The sequence below is a fragment of the Lagopus leucura genome, unplaced genomic scaffold (assembly GCF_019238085.1).
Source record: "Lagopus leucura isolate 7727_CA_CO unplaced genomic scaffold, USGS_WTPT01 Super-Scaffold_100035, whole genome shotgun sequence".
NCBI lineage: Eukaryota > Metazoa > Chordata > Aves > Galliformes > Phasianidae > Lagopus > Lagopus leucura.
The window spans coordinates 2,947,737-2,966,641 of NW_024962284.1; the positions used below are offsets into that span (position 1 = coordinate 2,947,737).

General features: G+C 37.8%; 1 protein-coding gene across 3 annotated transcripts in view; it reads right to left on the reverse strand.

Moving 5' to 3' along the window:
- Positions 1-11,640: 11,640 nt before the first annotated feature.
- Positions 11,641-18,905, reverse strand: part of KIF18A (kinesin family member 18A) — a 39,905-nt gene continuing 32,640 nt past the window's right edge. For all 3 annotated transcript variants that reach the window (XM_042882703.1, XM_042882704.1, XM_042882705.1), the window contains exons 14-17: positions 16,429-16,909; positions 16,029-16,133; positions 12,921-13,030; positions 11,641-12,542 (exon numbers count right to left, since the gene is read on the reverse strand). In XM_042882703.1, coding sequence (XP_042738637.1) covers positions 12,394-12,542; positions 12,921-13,030; positions 16,029-16,133; positions 16,429-16,909 — 845 coding nt within the window. In that variant the 3' untranslated portion in view covers positions 11,641-12,393. The remainder of the gene's footprint in view (positions 12,543-12,920; positions 13,031-16,028; positions 16,134-16,428; positions 16,910-18,905) is intronic.

Sequence of the window (18,905 nt, forward strand, 5' to 3'; positions counted from 1 at the left end):
ATAAAAGTTATTCTATGCGCATACCGAAGAGCAAAGAGATTCAGAGTAAAGGATTAAAGCACAGCTAATGCAAATTCCTACATTTCTTTTCTGCATTCTTTCCTAAAGCCGAATGCGTGGTTTTCGTGCCTACCTGTCCAAGATGACATATTTTCTTGCCTCTAAAAGCATCCCAAGATGTAAATATTACGCTGTATGATTTTTTAGCAACGTATCTTATCAGAAAATTCTTGTCACTGTATGCCCTATTAATCATAGTGCATATTTCAGTTAGTGTAAACAGTTCTATTGCCTAAAACGCTGTTAGTAACACCGAAGATTTCAAAAGGTTCCTGTCCTTGTGCACATGCCTATGGTAAACGCTGCAGGCAATGCACAATGCTTATTCCCTTACATGGGTTTGCTGATCAGGGAAAAAGCACAATAGTAATTTCTGATTTTGTTTTTTAACCTGAGACATCCGAAATGTCTGCTCTCTTTTCTGTTTATTTTCTATTCTAATTTTTTTTTTTAAGCTATATTCATATACGTCTTATCATTTTTCTTCAATAAAATGCAACATTGAAAATGTAATTTTTGGCAAATCGAACATTAAATATTCTCCATGTAAAAACTAATCTAAAAATTGAAATATTGAAAATGGGAATTTTACCTTTATCAAAACAAAGGAAGAGGCCTAATGCATACCCTCCTCCTTTTGTTGTACTTTTTTGAATAGGTCCATATATTATTTAATGGGTTTTGTAGAGATACATTTACATGAGTTATAGATCACATTACAACTGATGAATGCCCAACACACAGGTATGTTATGAAAGGTCATCAGTTACAAGGGAAAATGCATAATGTATGGTTGCTGAATACATTTGCAAGTTTTTTATGCTCATGCAGAGTAGCTGCTTGGGCACTGTGCAACGACTGTGAGCAATGCAACCGTGCACAGGAGAGACCTACAAACATTATTTAACTGTGGAGTTTCTTGAAGGCCTTTTGACTTGGAGGGCGCATTCAGCAAATGCAGAATTACACCCCGTGTGCTCAGGCTCTGCTCAGGAAGATTCAGCGAAAATAACATGCACCTCCTCAGAAAACATGAGGGAAATGCTTAGTTCTCTGTAATTCCTTTAAAGTTTTCCCAGCTCCTAACCCTCTCAGGATATCATGAAAGATGAGCAATATATAACGACACTTCATACATAATTTAACACAATTTTACACATGTTGGACGTTAGGAAAAATGCCTTCTCAGAAAGAGTGGCAGGGCATTGGCACATTGCCCACGGAGGTGGTGGAGTCACCATCCCTGGAGGTGTTCAAGAACCATGGAGATGTGGCACTGATGGATGTGGTCTAGGTCAGCCAAAGGCATGGTTGGTGATTGGACTAAGATGAACACGATGGTAGTTCCAACCTTATGGATTCTATGAAGTCCCATGACTTCTGTTGTCTCACCAGAATTCCGTTCTTAGCACTTTTATCATACTCTAGCCACAAGACTCTCAAGGACAACAGATGTCCAGTAACTTGTTTCTGACATCGTCATATGTTCATTAGCTGTCAAACTCTGCTTAGAACACAAAGCAGTTGTCTGTGCTCTTGGTTACCATTGCTTCTTACTTCTGCTGGCAATCACATGAGTATCTTCCAATCTGATTATTATTTCAAGAAAACCTCCTGAAATGTAAAAGAATAACCCTTGGGAATTACAGTCACTCATTTGGTTCAGAATGACTTCCACATGCTAAGCAGCATAAAAATATGCCAGAAAAACATGCTTGATCATTCATTAGAAAATCGCAGTTGCGCACAATATTTGAAGGCTGAAATCAGATTCTGAAACGTTGGGTTTTTTTTTTTCAGAGAAATTTGGACTAGATCAGGGATTGCATAAGCTTATTTTCATTGCCTCCCTCATCGTGCTGGCACAGCCTGCACAGAGCTGAGCCTGGAGAGTACAAGTCAGGTCAAGCGGGGCCGAGCGTGCGGGGAGAACGTGAGGCTACAAGGCAGCACCAGCCCGAGTGCCCTGCTCATCTTACCTGTGAAATCCAGGGGCCTTGGAGGGTGTAGTGCAAGTTGCTCTTTTTCCATCCTTGCAGGCTTCAATCCCATTAGGACTGTGAAAGTCTACTTCATTATCCAGACATCTATTTCATTATGAATATCCGTCTAGACGTAAGAGAGATCAGAATACAGCGCTGCTCATGGCACAACACACGCTGCGACTGCAGCAAGCAAAGAGCCACGCTGTGGCCTCAGCTCACCTCTGCTAACTTGTATTGACAGAGAAAACCTACTGAACTGCAGAGCAGCTGAGAATTCCTAATTGCTTGCAAGAAGAAACTTCCTTCCAGAGACAGAGATGAAGATTTGACAGCACGCCTTTGATTTATTAGCAAGAGCAGGAATTTAAGATGTGTTGCCCCAGTAACAATTGCTCTGTTTTCAAACAAACAACAAGTTTAATTAAAGAAGAAAGCAGATTCTGCTGCTGTAACACGCCAGAGGGTTTCCTGTGAAATTCCAAAGGCAAAAAAAGGAAGAAGCATGGGTTAATAGCTCAGCATATGTCTGAAAGCATTAGCACCATCTTGGCGTGGTGTCTGTCAGCAGCAGCACCGGTGAATTTCATTAGCTGATTTTTTTTTCCCCACTACCAATTTCATGAACATTTTACATGAATTTATTAGGTGTTAGAGTGTGTGCTTAATTTCTATTTCCATAAATTTACTTACGTAAAGACTATCTTAAAAACAGCCTGTAACTCTCAGATAGAGGCTTTGTATTTTGGGTGGTCCAGTGTGGAGCCAGGTCTCAATGGTCCTCGTGGGTCCCTTCCAACCTGGGATATATAACCTATGATCACTAAAATATTATATACTGTAGAAGAAAATTCTATACTGAAACACTTCTGAGAATTATGATGATGAGAGCAAAGAAATGACTTAATTATCCTTGTAGAAATGAACTACTAGGAAGTGTTCCCTTTTCTTCCCTGGATTTCCATCAGTAATTAAAAAAAACAACCCTGAGAACTTTTTTTTTTGCCCAGACTTTTTGTAAGATAGTTTAGTAAAAATTAACTTATTAAAATTAAAATTTAAGCCCACAACAAGAAATTAAAAACTCCAACTCCCAGTTTTACTCATTCAAACCTATTCCCAGTGGTGGGTATCAGCAAGCACGCACTGCACAGCTATTTTTGTTGAGTGTACAATTTAAAACAAAACATAGCTTGTGCTCATTAGATACTTAAATCTATGAGAAATAAATACTGCAACAACAACAAACTTCCCTCAGTTTCAAGTTTCTCTTCCCCATCCCAACCCCACACATTTCAATTTTTAGAAATGTACAGATGCCAACATCACCTTTAAGATGAAAAACCCATTTGCTTTGCCCATAACATATCACTGTACACCCAAGATCACCTCTTATTTCTTCTGGTCTGTGTCTTGTTTTATTCTGTCTTCAGCCATCTCTGTAGGTCGCTGTCATCTGACCTCCCACCAGCAAACAAGCAAACATCTTGTCTGAACAACTTGCTGTGATGCTGTGGCCCATTGGAGGCAGCGCTGGCCGTGTTTCCCACAGAGGTTTGCCTTCACCCACCTGCTCTGGTAGCAGGATTTTCTGCAGATCTTTTCCTTCTGCTGTGGATGTAGTGGCCTCTTGTGTTAATAACAGCTGCCACTTTCCTGATTTTAATATCAGCTTTTGTTCTTTGTTATTTAAAATTGCATCTCTAGAGGAGAGGTTGAATAAGGTTAGACCAACTGTACAGCTTTGTTTCATCCACCTCTGGATTCCTCTTAACCTTTTGATTTCATCTCTCGTTACAGCCGTTCTGATCTCTTTCCAGCTGTTATCAGCTGGAGATCCATTAACATTTATGGCTCTTAAAACACTGAAGGACTGAACAGTTTGAGATTTTTTTCTCAAATTCCTTTTTTTTTTTTTTTTTTTGAAATCACCATATCTGCAGATCATCTGATGTAACAGGACCCTCAGGTTCATTGTAACAGCTATAATGCATCTGTCCCATTGCTTTGACTTCCATATTCCTCACACGTGTAGGGCTCTCTAGTAGATACTGGAAATACATCACTAAGATCAAGAAGCGCTATTTGAGGACAGCAGGTAATGCTGTTTGCCCATTTTGCGCCTTGAGGACCAACAGTTACCAAAAGCTAACATTTTTGAAAGCTTTTTCAGATGTTCAGAGCTAAGAGCCTGTTCACATCATTGCTGCTGCGAATGCCAAACGTTGTACATGTTTAGCATTTCTTGAATCAAACCGCAGGTGTCTCAAATTGACAGAAAGTGAAGTTATTTGAGAAATTTTGAATGAGCTGCCTGCTGCCTTACAGGAACCACATGGCTTAAAGTATTCTATTATCTCGGGCCAAAATCACAACAGTGTCCTTCCTTTTCCTTTGTGTCATTCACTTCCAACTTGCACAAGAAATGAAATCTCTTGTAGCACTGCTGTCTTCACTAAGTGAAAACTACGTTAGCTGCCTCTGTGCAAGAAGCAAAAGGTCTAGTGACACAAAGCATCATGTGTTCATGATCTGATTATCACTGAGAAGTCTCAGATTGAGGGAAAGATAGACGTATATCAGTGTCAGAGTGGAGCCGCCAGTCAGAATCTGAACGCTCACTTTCCCCCTCAAATCTCTCTACCTGTAAGGCTGTTCCATTGCAAGAGACTCCTGCAGTGCCTAAATTCCTAAAGTGAATTATTTGCCACAGCACATGAAACATACCAATCAAGAAAACACATCTGCCAGGCTCAAGTGAAAAAACCCTCTTGGCATAGCTTGCTATGGCTGATCATAGTAATCAGCAACCAGTAATAGAGACATATTTATGGAGCCATGAACTAAGTGATGCTCCAGCACAGCTTTCAGCTTGTCCTCCATGCTGCAAATCTCTTCTGCCCTCTGGCAGCAGTGGGAGCAGTCTATCCAAAGCATAGTCTATCACAGCATCCACACCTTCACTTCCCTGCCAGCTTTCTAGAGGCAAGCAGCCTCTAAAGCCTGAAATCCTTTTTGCACATCCCCTCAGGTACCACATCTGGCTTTATTAACACTTTTTCCCATCACCAAAAAGCTGAGTTACTTTGTGTTTTGTGTTACTTCTCGTCGTGATCTTTCCTAACTGGAAAATGGAGAGATACTGGTATTCATCCCTGCAAAATATTGAGTTCTACATCAGCTCAGGCTGTGAATTTAAAGATCTGCAAGACTCAAAGGAAAAACTTTTATTTCATTGGCCAGTGTAACAAGTTAACACTTTTCTCAAACCAAGACAATTGGTTGAATGTTTTTTGTCCATTTCTGACTTCTTAAAAAAAGAAATCAAAACCAAACACACACAATAAACAGTGAAACAAGACAATTTGAGTGCTATTCTGTGTTCTGCCTAAATGCATCACAACCGAGCAAGAGGGGCATGTGAGAAGCACCTCTAAGCAATGCAACATGCATACATACTAAGAGTTAACATAGCAGACATAGCTGTGCTGCGTAACACCGATCAGATACGTTAGCTTCTGGATAATTTCTGCTTTTACACAATTCTTCTTTACAAATAAATCCAACAGGTTTATTAAGTAGCACTGGGAAATCGCTCTTACCATTATATATCTATGATGGAAGAAAAACTCAAACCAGTTTTAGAGTTGAAAGTCCAGTGAGACCAGCTTCTTCTTTCAGACAATGCCCAACTATACTGAAGATGCTGTACTTGCCCTCCTACATTCCTGTCTGTTCACTGCTTTATGTATCTGCTCTGTTCTCAGTAGCTCCTGATCACCATTTCTTCCATATAATTGTGCTAACATGTTCAAACTCAAAGCTTTTGGCACTTGCCATTTTTAAATTACAGACCTTGCTGTCATGAAGTATGCCACGCAGGGAAGAACTTCCACATCTTTTGAATTCATCCTTTAATTCTCATGCAGTAAGAGCGAATAATTCTTGCTAGCCCCTTTTCTCATGACTCATTATTTCAGACATCTTTATCATAACTCCTCAACCACTTGTTTTCCAGGCTGAAGTATCCCTAAGTATTTAATCATCCCCCGCATTCAGTTTGCTCTGTACTCCTCTCATCTTTCTTTATACCTTTCATAGTTGTCCTACACTTGAAATGTGCAGGACAGCACCATTCAGAATAGACAGGCATGCCAAGGATTTACACATTGATTGTTCCCTATCCCTTTTCTTGCTATTTTGACTACAGAGCTGATGTTTTCATGGTATTTTTACACCAATTCCAAGGTCTCCTTCCTGAGTCATAGCATCTATTTGAGAACCCGTAGTCATGTATGTACAGTTTGGGTTGTTTTCTTTTTTGTGCATTATTTTGCATTCATTGACATTCAATTTCATCTGTTATTTTATCGCCCAGTCCCTCAGTAGCAGAGATGCTCCTGCAACTCTTTATAGTTAGCTTTTGTTTTAACTTCCTGAATTATTCAGTATCAATAAATTTGTCAGTTCTCTACACCCTTCTTGAAATTATTTGTGAATATATTCAACCATATGGAGCCAGCAAAGTTTTACCAGTCATCTATTCTGAAAAATGTCCATTTATTCCCACTCTTTGTTTTCTGACCTTTGAAAACATAAGAACTTAAATCCCACTTTGCCTAAAGGTCACTTTAGCTAAAGGTTTTTTCAATAGCATTCCATGAGGTACCTGATGACAGCCTCTTCCAAGTTGAAGTGGGCTACACTTAACAGTTATATCTTAATTATTAGCTCAGAGCTTTTAAAGTAATGTAACAGATCTGCCAGACATGACTTTCCCCAGCAGAAGGATACTAGCATTATCTGCCCATAGGCCTAGTCTGTATTGCAGTATGACAAACATGAGAAGATCCCTGGAGCTCCTACAAGATACAGCTGCATTTGCCTCTTTCCAATCCTTTGATATTAAGGACAATCAAAGCGATAGATCTCATGTCACACCCCTAGCTGCTCATATTTGATCTTTAGTGGTTTTGGCTAGTGGAATAAATCTAGTAGCACAGCTTTGAATACCTGAGCTGTACTTTCTACTGGCTCTTGAAGTCAATTCATCCTCAAGTTGAAGCATCGTCTAGGTTGGAAGGGAACTTGAAAGCTCATTACTCCAACCACCTGCTCAAAACGGGGTCAACGTTGGCTTCAGACCAAGTCACTCAGGGCTTGGTCAAACTGCCGAGGACAGGGATACCCGAGCCAACTGGACAACTGTGCCAACTGTTTGGCAGATGCCTCAGATGAACAGTTTCAGCACTTACCTTTCCATTTTTGTTTTTTAAACGTTCCTCAGCTAGATACTACAGTTATTGAAAGCGAGCATACTGCAGGGATGTATAAACTTAGCTACATCACATATGCACTGCTTCAGGTCAAGGGAAGTTTTTGTTTCATGTGTCTAGAAGTGTCATCTGCATCACAGGCCCTCCCAACACTTGCATATAATTAAGTCTAATTACTATTGTCTTTTCTGCTCTTTGCAGGCTGTTTTTCTTATGCCATTGTCGTGATGCAAGTTGGATGAACAAGAGGAAATTAACTATGGAATTTCAATTAAAGAATATTTCATGTTAACGATATGATTCTAACCATATGATTCATTATTGGCTTTTAATTCTCCCTTCAGCATCCAACTTGGGATATTCCACAATTTTGTAGTTTACATAAACTAACTTGGCTATTATAAAAATCTTTTTTTAACACATCTTTAAGCAAATGAGCCAATTGCTTCAATGAAAGGCACAGTAGAGTAGTAGCCTGTAAACACATTTGCTATCTAGCTGTGGTGTGAACAGCGTTTTTATGATTCACTACAAGACTCTGTAGACTATAACTACAAGTATCCAGCAAAACACAGTGTCAGCAATAGCAGTACACTAAAATTCAAACTACAATGCAAAAATTCTTTCAGTCAGGCTTTTAAAGCTTGCTTTGCTCCACTTCTGATATTGAATTATATATCTATTCAATTCACTCCCTTGTACAATTTAGATGTGTAACGGTCATGCTACATAAAACCTTAATACCCAATATGTATAGCACAATTAAGTTTAAAGCAATGGGGAAATCAGGAGTAATTTCCCCAAGAGCACTACAGAGCAGAGAAATAAAATGGGCCATTTACCTTTACACATCGACTCTCTATTAATAAGGTTCTTAGAATTTCCTACAGGGAAGAACACATATTTTACAGTTTTAGCAGATGAATTTTCTAAGAACATCTACTTTGTCTAAGCTGTTAAAACCAGCCTTCTCATGTATCTTTACAGCAATTTTAAAAAAGCCAAACAAACTGAAACTTGACTACTGCAGTCCAGATGATTTTCAAGGTGGACCACTTGGCTACCATAAATCTTTGTTTTCACAACCGGAGTACTGAATCTTACAAGGTGCAAGAGACTCAGCTTCCTCAGATGGGGACAGTGAGTCTTTAATTGTAGGACTCACGCTCAAAGGTAACTGACAGGATGAACACATCTCATAACCTTCATATGAAAAGTTCTCCCACTACCGCAAGAGCAACTTTTCCTAATAATCCAACCAGGTTTCTGTACTTTGTCAATTTGACAGGTTAGGCAGATTTAAGACAAAAATAAAATTGTGCGCTTGATCTTAAGATTTGAAAGAACCCCTGTAGAAACCTACAGCCGTGGTTAGATCTAAATTTAATGAAATCTCTTTTTGCTATCAGGATAACCAATCTTGTTTAAGTTCTGTGAAAATCAATGGACACGATTGGCTTTCAGCGTGCCCAGGAACCTGGCCCCAAAACGCTAGCATAGCAGAGCAGGTCCATATGCCAGATAAAAGTAGTCATTAAAAGAACCACCATAAAAATAAATGACTAAATTGCTTGTAAATTCACGATTCTGAGAACTACTTTGGGTACATAGATGTAGCGAATCCATTACAAATGGTTCAGCACTTTCTATAGCCTCATTGACAGCAATATTGTTTTCATTCTTCTACATATGTCTCTAGACTGCAACCATCTCCATCCTCAGTAACAAATATTCATAGCATCCCAAGACTGGTTAACAACCCAGATTTGCTATGCTTCAGATAGCTCCTACCTCACTTTGCTGCAATGAAAATAAGTAAATGAGTCACAGTACAAACTATACCCTATGGCCTTTGCAAGTTTTCATAAGAATTTCCCTGTGGGACCAGATCATCAACATCCTTTTCACACTTGGAACAAATTGATTTTCAGAAACATCTCAATCCATTTGGTCGTGGGAACTATTCACCTCTTGGTAAAACAACATTCTGTTTTACCAAGCTTTTTGAATAACTGCTAATAGCAAGCCACCCTAAAAGCCTGGCTGAAGCCCAGAAAGAGGTTACGAGGGTTTCCAGCTTATACTACTCAGTACTCCACTAAACACACACAGTACTGGATATATAACATTGACTTTGCTGTTGATTGCAATCATATACAGGAAGAAAAATACCAGCTGAGCACTAGTATTGCTAGGTACATTTGTCCAAGCACACAAAAATCATCAGGTATCTCATGAAGATGGTTCAGTTATTACCTGAAGATTATTTGGTATTTAAAATGTCAGGAGCACATTTTCAAGTGATTTTAAACTATTACCATGTTTAAACAGAAAATAAGATTAAATAGACCCAAATCATTTGAATTTTTGAATCAGTCTGAGTCATGTTCTGTCGTACAATATTCCCTTACATCCCATCTGGAATAATTTAACACTGCATGGTATAACAGCATGAGAACAATTATATGTTTATCTCAGATAAACATCACCTAAAGAATGATTACTATTTCGGTTTGTAAAGGCAGACTGACAGGAAACAGGCAACGCAGACAGGCAAGGAAATAAAATGAGTTATACGACAGCTTCTCTGTTCTCTAAATACCATTGGGTTTTTACTTAAGTAGAAACTGGAAATCTGACAGAAAACTTAAATAAGATGTCCCACAGCAGCTACTTGCATGGAACGTGCTCTGAAGCACCTTATGAAGTCTGGATGCGTTCACAAAATGCAACAATAAATGCATAACTAATATAGTAGAAAACCTATCAACAGCAATCTGAACTGTGAAAATCCTTCAACCTTACTTCTGGAAACCATTTTGCTAGTTATCAACTATAAATGCATACCTACCTAACCAGTTGCTGTCAACATAGCTCTACTCCTGGTACCCAGCTATCCCATGTGTGCTCATTTTCACAACATACTTGATTTTTTCTTTAGTCTCTTGAAGCATTGTATGCTAATCAAATCAGTTCAACTCAGGAGCAAACAAAACACATTAAGAGAAAAGACTTCATCAGTTCTATGGTTTGATCGAACATGAAAAAGTTGCATGCACAAGCATGTCTAAAAACCTTTCAAAATACATGCAACACAAAAGCTGTGTCTATCACAGCGGTATTAACAAGCAAAGCCCAACATGTCTCCTGCAGATGTGAAGCAGAATAAATGCCTCCCATGGACATTTTGTATTAAATAGCTTGCAAAAAAGAAGTCTCATAAATCAGAAACAAAGGTCTGCACAATTTCAACCTGGTACCAGGTTAAAATTAATCCCCAAAAGATGTTGTTCAGCATGGTAGAGAAGCATTAAAATTACTTCCCTGCCATTCATTTCATTCTATTTATTATAACATCTGACTGGGATACGGTCAAGTCCCAAACTTTTTTTTTTTTAATGCTTTTCCTACATTTAGGATTCTTTTCAAAAAAACCTTTTCAACAGCCAATATTTTCTACGTCCCCAGCATCAACCTGTGCTCTCCACAATGACTATATCACATATTTATACAAAGCTTTTAGAACACAAGGAAGGTGATTTAATTTCATTTTTAATTATCGATGCCTATTTTGAAGGAGCTGTTGCTTCTTTGAACTTTGCTGATGAAGATCAAGACTGTCAGCTCCTCCCACAAGCGGTCCCTGAGGTTTATACAGGCAATTACTATCTTCTTCTTCAGAAGTGCTCTTAAACTCTCAACCGTATCAACAATAGCCACCAACGTGAGCTAGAGGTATGAACTGCAAAGGTTTGCATTAGTTTGCCTAAATATCACAGGCTACAGAGTAAAAATACATGTATAAGCCTCTAAAGATTTGGAAATACTCAAAACATTTTTAGGAACAGATTTGATAAAGGCTATTAGATGATGTAATCCAGTTCACTGCTGTTGTGAGAAAACTTGTTGCTGTTTCCATCACAACCATGCGTTAAACCCTTCAGCCTGTTACAATTGCTGAAAGCCAGAACATTACTCTGCAGCACGCTTTATGCCACCTAACTTACTGAACTGCAAGTTGCTTGCTGGATTCAGGCAGGTATCTGACACTAGAACCAGTTACTGGACCTCCTCCTCTAGTTCCAATTAGTTTGGGGAAGTTCACACATCCACTTACATTTGCGCAGGCCAAATACACCAGCACAACACTGCTAAGGGTGAGCAGGATGTCAGGGTGACAATGGAACTTTGCAACTCTTTGAGTATTAATTGATCAGAACATGCAGTATGAACTAGTAGATCTTATAATGCTTTCAAAAATTCCGTCTCTTTCACAGGTAAGAAGTAGTAATTTTTCATCAAGTTCAATTCACACACGGCTCTTGTTTACAACTAAGAGTTTATTTAAGGTTATCAACAATATCATCCTATTTACAAATCAATTAAAATGCAAGTTAAAAAAAATTTACAAGTTAAAAAACAGTTTAAAATTTTAGACATAACACATTAAAAAAAAAAAATGAAATCCTTCCTGCATTTTTCCTTCCTCCAGGTATGCTACATTGGTATTATCATTCCAAAATTGAGATGTTATCTAAGAACAAGCTGGCATCCTAATGCTGAAGATAAGTACACTAAACATATTTCACAGTATTAACACTATAAAATTTCAGTGACATATTTAGCAGGGCAAAAGAATTTCTAACTTCTCTATCATGAAGTTACTAGAAACCTGAATGTAAGTAAACAATTAGAGGAACTTGAAAAACTATATCACCACTAATTCCCTTGCATCAAGTTTCAATCTTTTAGTCATCTTACAGGGAGAAGCTTACAAAAGTTACAGTGTAAGGTATACCACCCACTTCTAAATTCACAACTTCAAATAATATTTCATATTAATTTGCTATTATATGGAAAACATTTGTAAGCTTCAAATAGGAGACAAAAACCAAATGCATTTTATTTCAAAATTTGACAAAACACACAGCCGTATTTCCAGTAACTGGGTCTTATAAAATACTGCATTACTGAGAGAGACCTCTTTAACAAAATAATTTACAGGAGGAAAACAAAAGTCACTGTTCTCACTTGCTTTCCATCAATCCCATTTGAAATATGGATGAAGTCAGAATCTAAATCCTATTTTTTTTCTTGCAAACATGAAGTAAAAGGCTTTTGGATGTCCGTGCTTTAACACCCACTGCTACATTTCCTTCAGAAAAGCTTCTAGCAAGGTTTCTTGGCACATCCTGTTCTCGCTTCAAGCTCTTTGTTTTAATTCCTAATGAAGAAAAACATTATTACAAACAGAAGACAATATTTTAGTTCCTGATAAACTACAATTGGCAAAATTAAAGGGGTACTAGATTTCAAACTCCAACCACAGAAAGTTTTTGGTGGCAGTCCTTAGCTCTTGTGACAAGGTTTTCTTCACCAAGCTTGCAGTAATACTGAGTTTTCATTAGATACTATCCAGGTAACTGTTAAAATGTTAGGAATTTTATTTATTATTAAATGCATGGATATATTATTCAAAGCAATGGCTTAATATACTGATCAAAGCAGCACGTGCTGCTAAATCACCAAAATTACATGCATTGACCTTAACTTTGAATCACCTATGAAAACTTGATTGCCAGCACAGTGTTTTGATGCTTACCTGACATTTTGGGTACTCTCAATACTCTGTTGTTTAACAAGACCTCTTGTCGAACACGCTTTGGAGAAATTGGGTCTTGCAGATTACCTAAGCCAGCATTTGATGTAGAACTGGAAAAAACAGCCAGAGGTTTTGCTCTCAGTCAAGCAATAAAGCTTTTACAGTAAATTTGTCCTTGCAATATGCAAAATACATTACATAGCATTATCTAGTATTGGTAGTTCACAACCAAATGCAAAAAATAAACTAGTTTGTCTATGGTGTTTATATATGAGAATGATTCTTCTTCTCTTTCTCTTTTTAAGAAATTGAGAAGAACATACCAGCAGTGAAAGCAAGGATTAATGTTGCTTAATTGTGAAGTGAAGAACACATAACATATTACCTTCTGGAAAATCATAGAAGTCAGTTTGATAGTCACACGATTACATTAAGAAACAACAGCACATCACATGATTACATTAAGAAACAACTTAAGTATGATATCCCTGAAGTGACTTGTTCAAGGAATTCACAGTGGTCAAACTTTGTATTGCTACGGTAGTTGTTCTATAGGCTCCAACAACATGAGAGGGGGTGGCTTCTCTACTTTTCAGAGAAGCTGCAAGAAAGATGTTACAGCTTCAAACTCACTAAGAAAAAAACCTGTATTTTATGCCTTTTAAGATGATGGAATTAAAATCTACAGGGAAAAATATGAACCTGTCTGTAATCTCAGCCTTACTTGTTTTCCTCACTTGCATCCCTGGTTTCACTCTTCTAAGAATGCCTCATGAGCAAGTTTTTTTCTATTCGTGTCAAAGTTTCTGTGCTTTCCCCATCCCTCTAATAGGATTGTACTATCTCTATTTATAGTCATCTAACATGTACTAGCTCTTTTAATAATTTTCTGAAAATATATAGCAAGCAGTGAAGACCAAGGTCTGCCCTGTATCTGTCTTAAGATCTAGTCACATTGCTGCTTCTTGGAGCAGCATTACAATCTTATTAGCCTAAGCTCTATTAGTAAAAACAGACTCTGTAATCTAACTGACTTATCTCCTAACAATAGGACCATTTCTAATTATATTAAAAGCATAGAGAATGTCTGAAATCTATATGCTTATTTTCATGTTAGTAGGAGATGAGCAACCGGAGTGAATAAATACGAACAGGTAAAGCATGAAAGACGAGAGGTGGGAAAAAATAACAAAGATGAATTGAAAGGAAGCCCTCTGATAAAAAAGAGGGCTTTTTTCTCTGTGACAAATAAGTAGCTTTCATTCCTTCTCTTCATAAACACCAAGAAAAAGCCATAAAGAGTTTTAGTTTACAGTAAAGAGTGCTCCTGGAGCTTATCTTAAAACATTTGCCTTAAGATCAGAGAAAGCAGGCCCCAAAAGTTCACTTACTCTTTCTTAAGGAGGCAACGAACTCAGTGCAAATAATTTGTTTTGTTAAACCTCATAACCGTCTGAAAAATTGAAAGGGCACGACATGCCTCCTTCCTTATTCCAGAAAGAAAGCGTTCAACAAGTAGTAACAATTAGAACAAAAACATGAGATTATATTTTATTCTTCCAGGAAAGTTTTCTATTTCAAAGATGCTAATAAACAAAGAGAGTGCTTTAAGTTTCTTTCATTTCCTGAGATAAAGCTGTAGAACTTGTTTCTAATGGTCTTGAAACATTTTTAGAAGACCCATTAGGTAGCAGCTCCACTGGCTGCATAGCAGAAGGTGACTTACATTATGATCTATTAAAAAGTTGTATCAATTTTTGATCTTTTGAGGAAAGAAAAGGGAGCTGTTTCATCATCACTACAGACCAGACATAAGTATTAATGTATTTACCAAATACATTAATAAATAGCTTTAAGTTGAGGGAGGGAAGATTTAGTTGGATGTCAGGGGGAAGTTCTTTACTATGAGAGTGGCGAGGTGCTGGAACAGCTGCCCAGAGAAGTTGGGGATGGGGCATCCCACCCTTGAACAAGGATGTATTCAAGTCTAGGTTGGATGGGACCCTGGGCAGCCTGGTCTAATATTAGATGTGGAGGCTGGTGGCCCTGCATGTGGCAGGGGGTTGGAGATTCATGATCCTTGAGGACCCTTCCAACCCTGGCCATTCTATGAGTCTGTGAAATTTTAAACAAAAACAAACAAACAAACAAACAAACAAGCAGTACAATTAGTTTCTACTCAGTTGCAGCTTTTCTGCCACTCCCACCAAACCTCTTTCCAGGTCTAAATACAGAACTGATGAAATGCAAGGGTGTTTTTTTTTTTTTTCTTCACAGAATGAAACACAAGAATTTAGACATAATAACTCAGAGCAGAAGTGAATTATTAGAAAAACAAAGGAAATGACCACGAGTATTGTCAGACATTTTCTCCACTTCCCATTTTGGCAGTCTTATGTCTTCCAGTGAAAGCACAACATTTCCAAATAAATTAGATTTTTGGATGATGACAGAATTACATTTTTTCAGAATTATATGATGTTTTTCTATTGAGACGACAGCAGATTTGGAAGATACACTCGTTTGTACTTATTCTATTAAAATAACAGAAGCCTCTAAACTAAAAGCTAGCTGAAAACCATTCTTCTCCATTTGTCAAGAGAAAACTTGAATTGTCAAAGATTTGAGTCAGAACATCTCATGTGCAGATTTGGATGACTTATATAAGATGCTTTTGAATTTGAAAGAACACCAAAACTGTAGTAAGAACAAGAGAAATGTATATGAACTCATTTAAACAGGAGTCAACTTTAACCTTATGTAACACCATAATGTGATGGAAAATACAGCAATGACAGCAGGGTAGCAGAGTCCCAGGCTGTAGTTAGAGAGGAGAAACCCATGTGCAGCAGCCACAGATGCAGAAGCAAATGAAAAAAGCTGCCCACCTTCGTAAGGCTTCACTTAGGCAGGGATCTCCAGCAAGACATCCTCGCCTCTGCTGCCAACCTTTAAATGAAGTCTGGGAAGGGGAGGAACCTGGCTCTAGCCCTTGTGGTCACTCAGGTATGTTGCTTGCACCTGAGCTCCCCTGCGTTGGCCCTGATCTCCCACCAAGAGCTCAATCACTGTTTCAGGTCATGACTTAGCATTCCTGCTACATCTTACCTTAATACCTTCCGTTTTCTCTCAGCAGCTGAAGTCATTGCCATATACGAGGGCTTCTCAAGTACTGAAGCAGGATTTTTGTTTTTCAAGGAAGAAAGACCAAATCTGAAATAAAATGATTTTACTTTATGAAATGTATTCTGGATAGAAGGCAAATAAAACTGCTCTCATTATCCTCATTTCTTATTACTAACATATCATTGATTGTAAATAATGGCAAAATTGTATCCGATACTAATTAAAATTGAAGGTTTGATTTTCAAAACATTAGTTAATTTTACTTGTAACTTCCACATCAATGACAAAAAGGTTCTTAAAAATAAGTAATATTAAAATGTTTGGGAAATAGAAACAAAAAAACAACAGATAACATTCCTTGCCCAAACAAATGGAAAAATACCTTTGAAGAATTCTATTGCTGCATGGTTGTGACTCCTCTGCAGATGAGTCAATAGAAATTGCATTTGTTTCACTTGTTTCTTCACTGAGAATTATTGTTGAGTCCATTCTATCTTCATCACAGTCTAGGATAACATCACACACAGAGTCTGTAATACTGGGCTTTCTCAGCTGAAAACCTGTATTACATTCATTTGTTTCCTGAAGGCCTGTCAGGTGTAATGCTTGTTTTACCACAGTCTGTGAACAGCTGCTTTGCATTGGTTTTCTGCAAGATTCTGGTGTATATACAATAGGTCGAACTTCCTTGCTGAGAGAATCCTCCAAATGACAGAGGCTGAAGTGCTTGGATGCAGCAGAACTCGGAGTTTTGACTGGAGAATCCATTAGCTTTCGTCTAGTTTGTTTCTGTGGTGTTACTGCAAATTCTACTAGTTGCGTATTTCTCTTCGCTTCTTGTGATGGTGTGCCAGAAGTTGAACCTGTGCAATGGCCAGCAGTTGGTTAGCACATTCACCTACATTTAGCACCTAAATAATGCTTTTCCCTTCTATTCCCTTCTGAAACATGTTTATTAGCAGAAGATATTAGCATAAGTTAGCAAAAATACTATTTATTTCATCTACATATTAATTAGATCATGTAACTTTTATTACTTCTAATGCAGTATTGTCCAGATGGCAGCATTTGTTCTGTGGCACTCCAAGTATTATAAATATGCATAGACTGATATAGTTAATCCCAGAGATATTACAAGTAATCACAAGCAAGAGATGAGACATTACAACAGGGAATGGAAGAGTAAGAGCACTGAAAATGATAGCATTACCATGACAACTCTTAAATTAAGATGGTATCATCCCAGTAATCTACAGCTGCCTCCTAAACATGGTCATTTTTTCCTAGCAAGTATCATGCAGGAGAATGAGCAATTATTATACAAGAATGAGACCGAATCTGTTAGAGGGAAAGAAATCCTTTAACGTTGCCAATGAGGCAGTAGTGTTTCAGAAAAAGGCAAAGATAACAGCTATCTGAATTTTGTTAATCTTGATATATCTACTCCAGAAAACTAAACTGTTAAACAACCAACTAATCCAAACACGCTTAGAAATCAAAAGCTAAGGCTAAGCAATACAGCACCAATTGGCCATTGTTGTGATTCATCCTGATTTTTCAGGAAGCGTCCCAATATTTTGTATTGCCACCTACTTGAAAACAAAAGCAATCTTAAAAGTAAAAGAGAAAAGGTCCCTCTTTTATTCAAGTTTCCAGTGAAGGAGGCTGATTTCAAGACAGCACTGTTCAAACAGCTAGGCTAGCAGTGACTTAAGTCAACCACACGTAGTTAAATGAAGAAAATTAAGTGTCAGGGAGGGAGGAAGTGAGACAGACACACAAATCAAGGGCTGCAGAGACCTGCCAGAAAACAAAGTGCTCCTACATATAACTTTGTGTGAACAGAACAAGAAAAAGGCCACCATCCTTAAACACTTACATGGACTGGCCCCACTTCAGCCTGCAGCCATCATATCAATCAGCTCCCCTTTCTGCATTACCTACTACATTCCTAGGAGTAACTAAATTGTAGAAAACACTCCTACTTTTAAATTGCGCAGTTACTCAGGAATTCACCACAGTACTCATGTAACAGTGCAAAAAAAGAAAATACTTATTTCTCCTAAAACTCCATACTCTTTCTGCCCCAGAATAAGAACTGGTTCAAACTCCTCAGAATGCCTAACTTCAATTCATTCATTAATGTGCTATTTTAGTAGTTCAATATTAATGCTTAGAATAGGAAGAAAACTGAATCAAGATACTGCATCTACCTCCTACCTGCCCAAGTTTGACTTCCTACAGAAGTGTGAATGAATCTTTCTCTGACTGTTGACCACTTCTCATTACTGGTGTAAGCCACAGTTAAAATCCAATCTACTATAGACAAGAAGCCTTAAGAATACTGTTTATTTAAAATCACATCTGGGCCTTTTCCCTAGTATATAAGAGCCTCACTGAAGAATAGCATTCTGAAGGAAGATCTCAGCATCTTTCTTTTTAATTAAAAACCAAACAAACATACATTTCCTAGGCAGTCACTACATACTTTGAAACTAGACAGTATATGGTAGGCACTTCATGACCATCTAGAGATGATAGCCAATTAGAAGATATAAATCAGAGCTGTGAGGAAGTAGAGGAGGATTTAAAAACTACCATGAAGCCTAGACATGTTCAGTGAAGATGGAATGGGTAGTACCAAAGCATGTCAAAGCAGCAAGTAAATGAGATGCAAGAGATACGGCACAAATCTATTCTATATCACCAACATTTAATAATGAAACCACCTAAAAATAGAACAAACAACTATCCCACACTCAAGGGCTCATTTTCAGTGAAAAAATGTTTAAACAAAGAACATAATCTTAACCAACAATTCCTAAACAATAAAGTAGGTTAAGTGAAGCTAAGCTACTT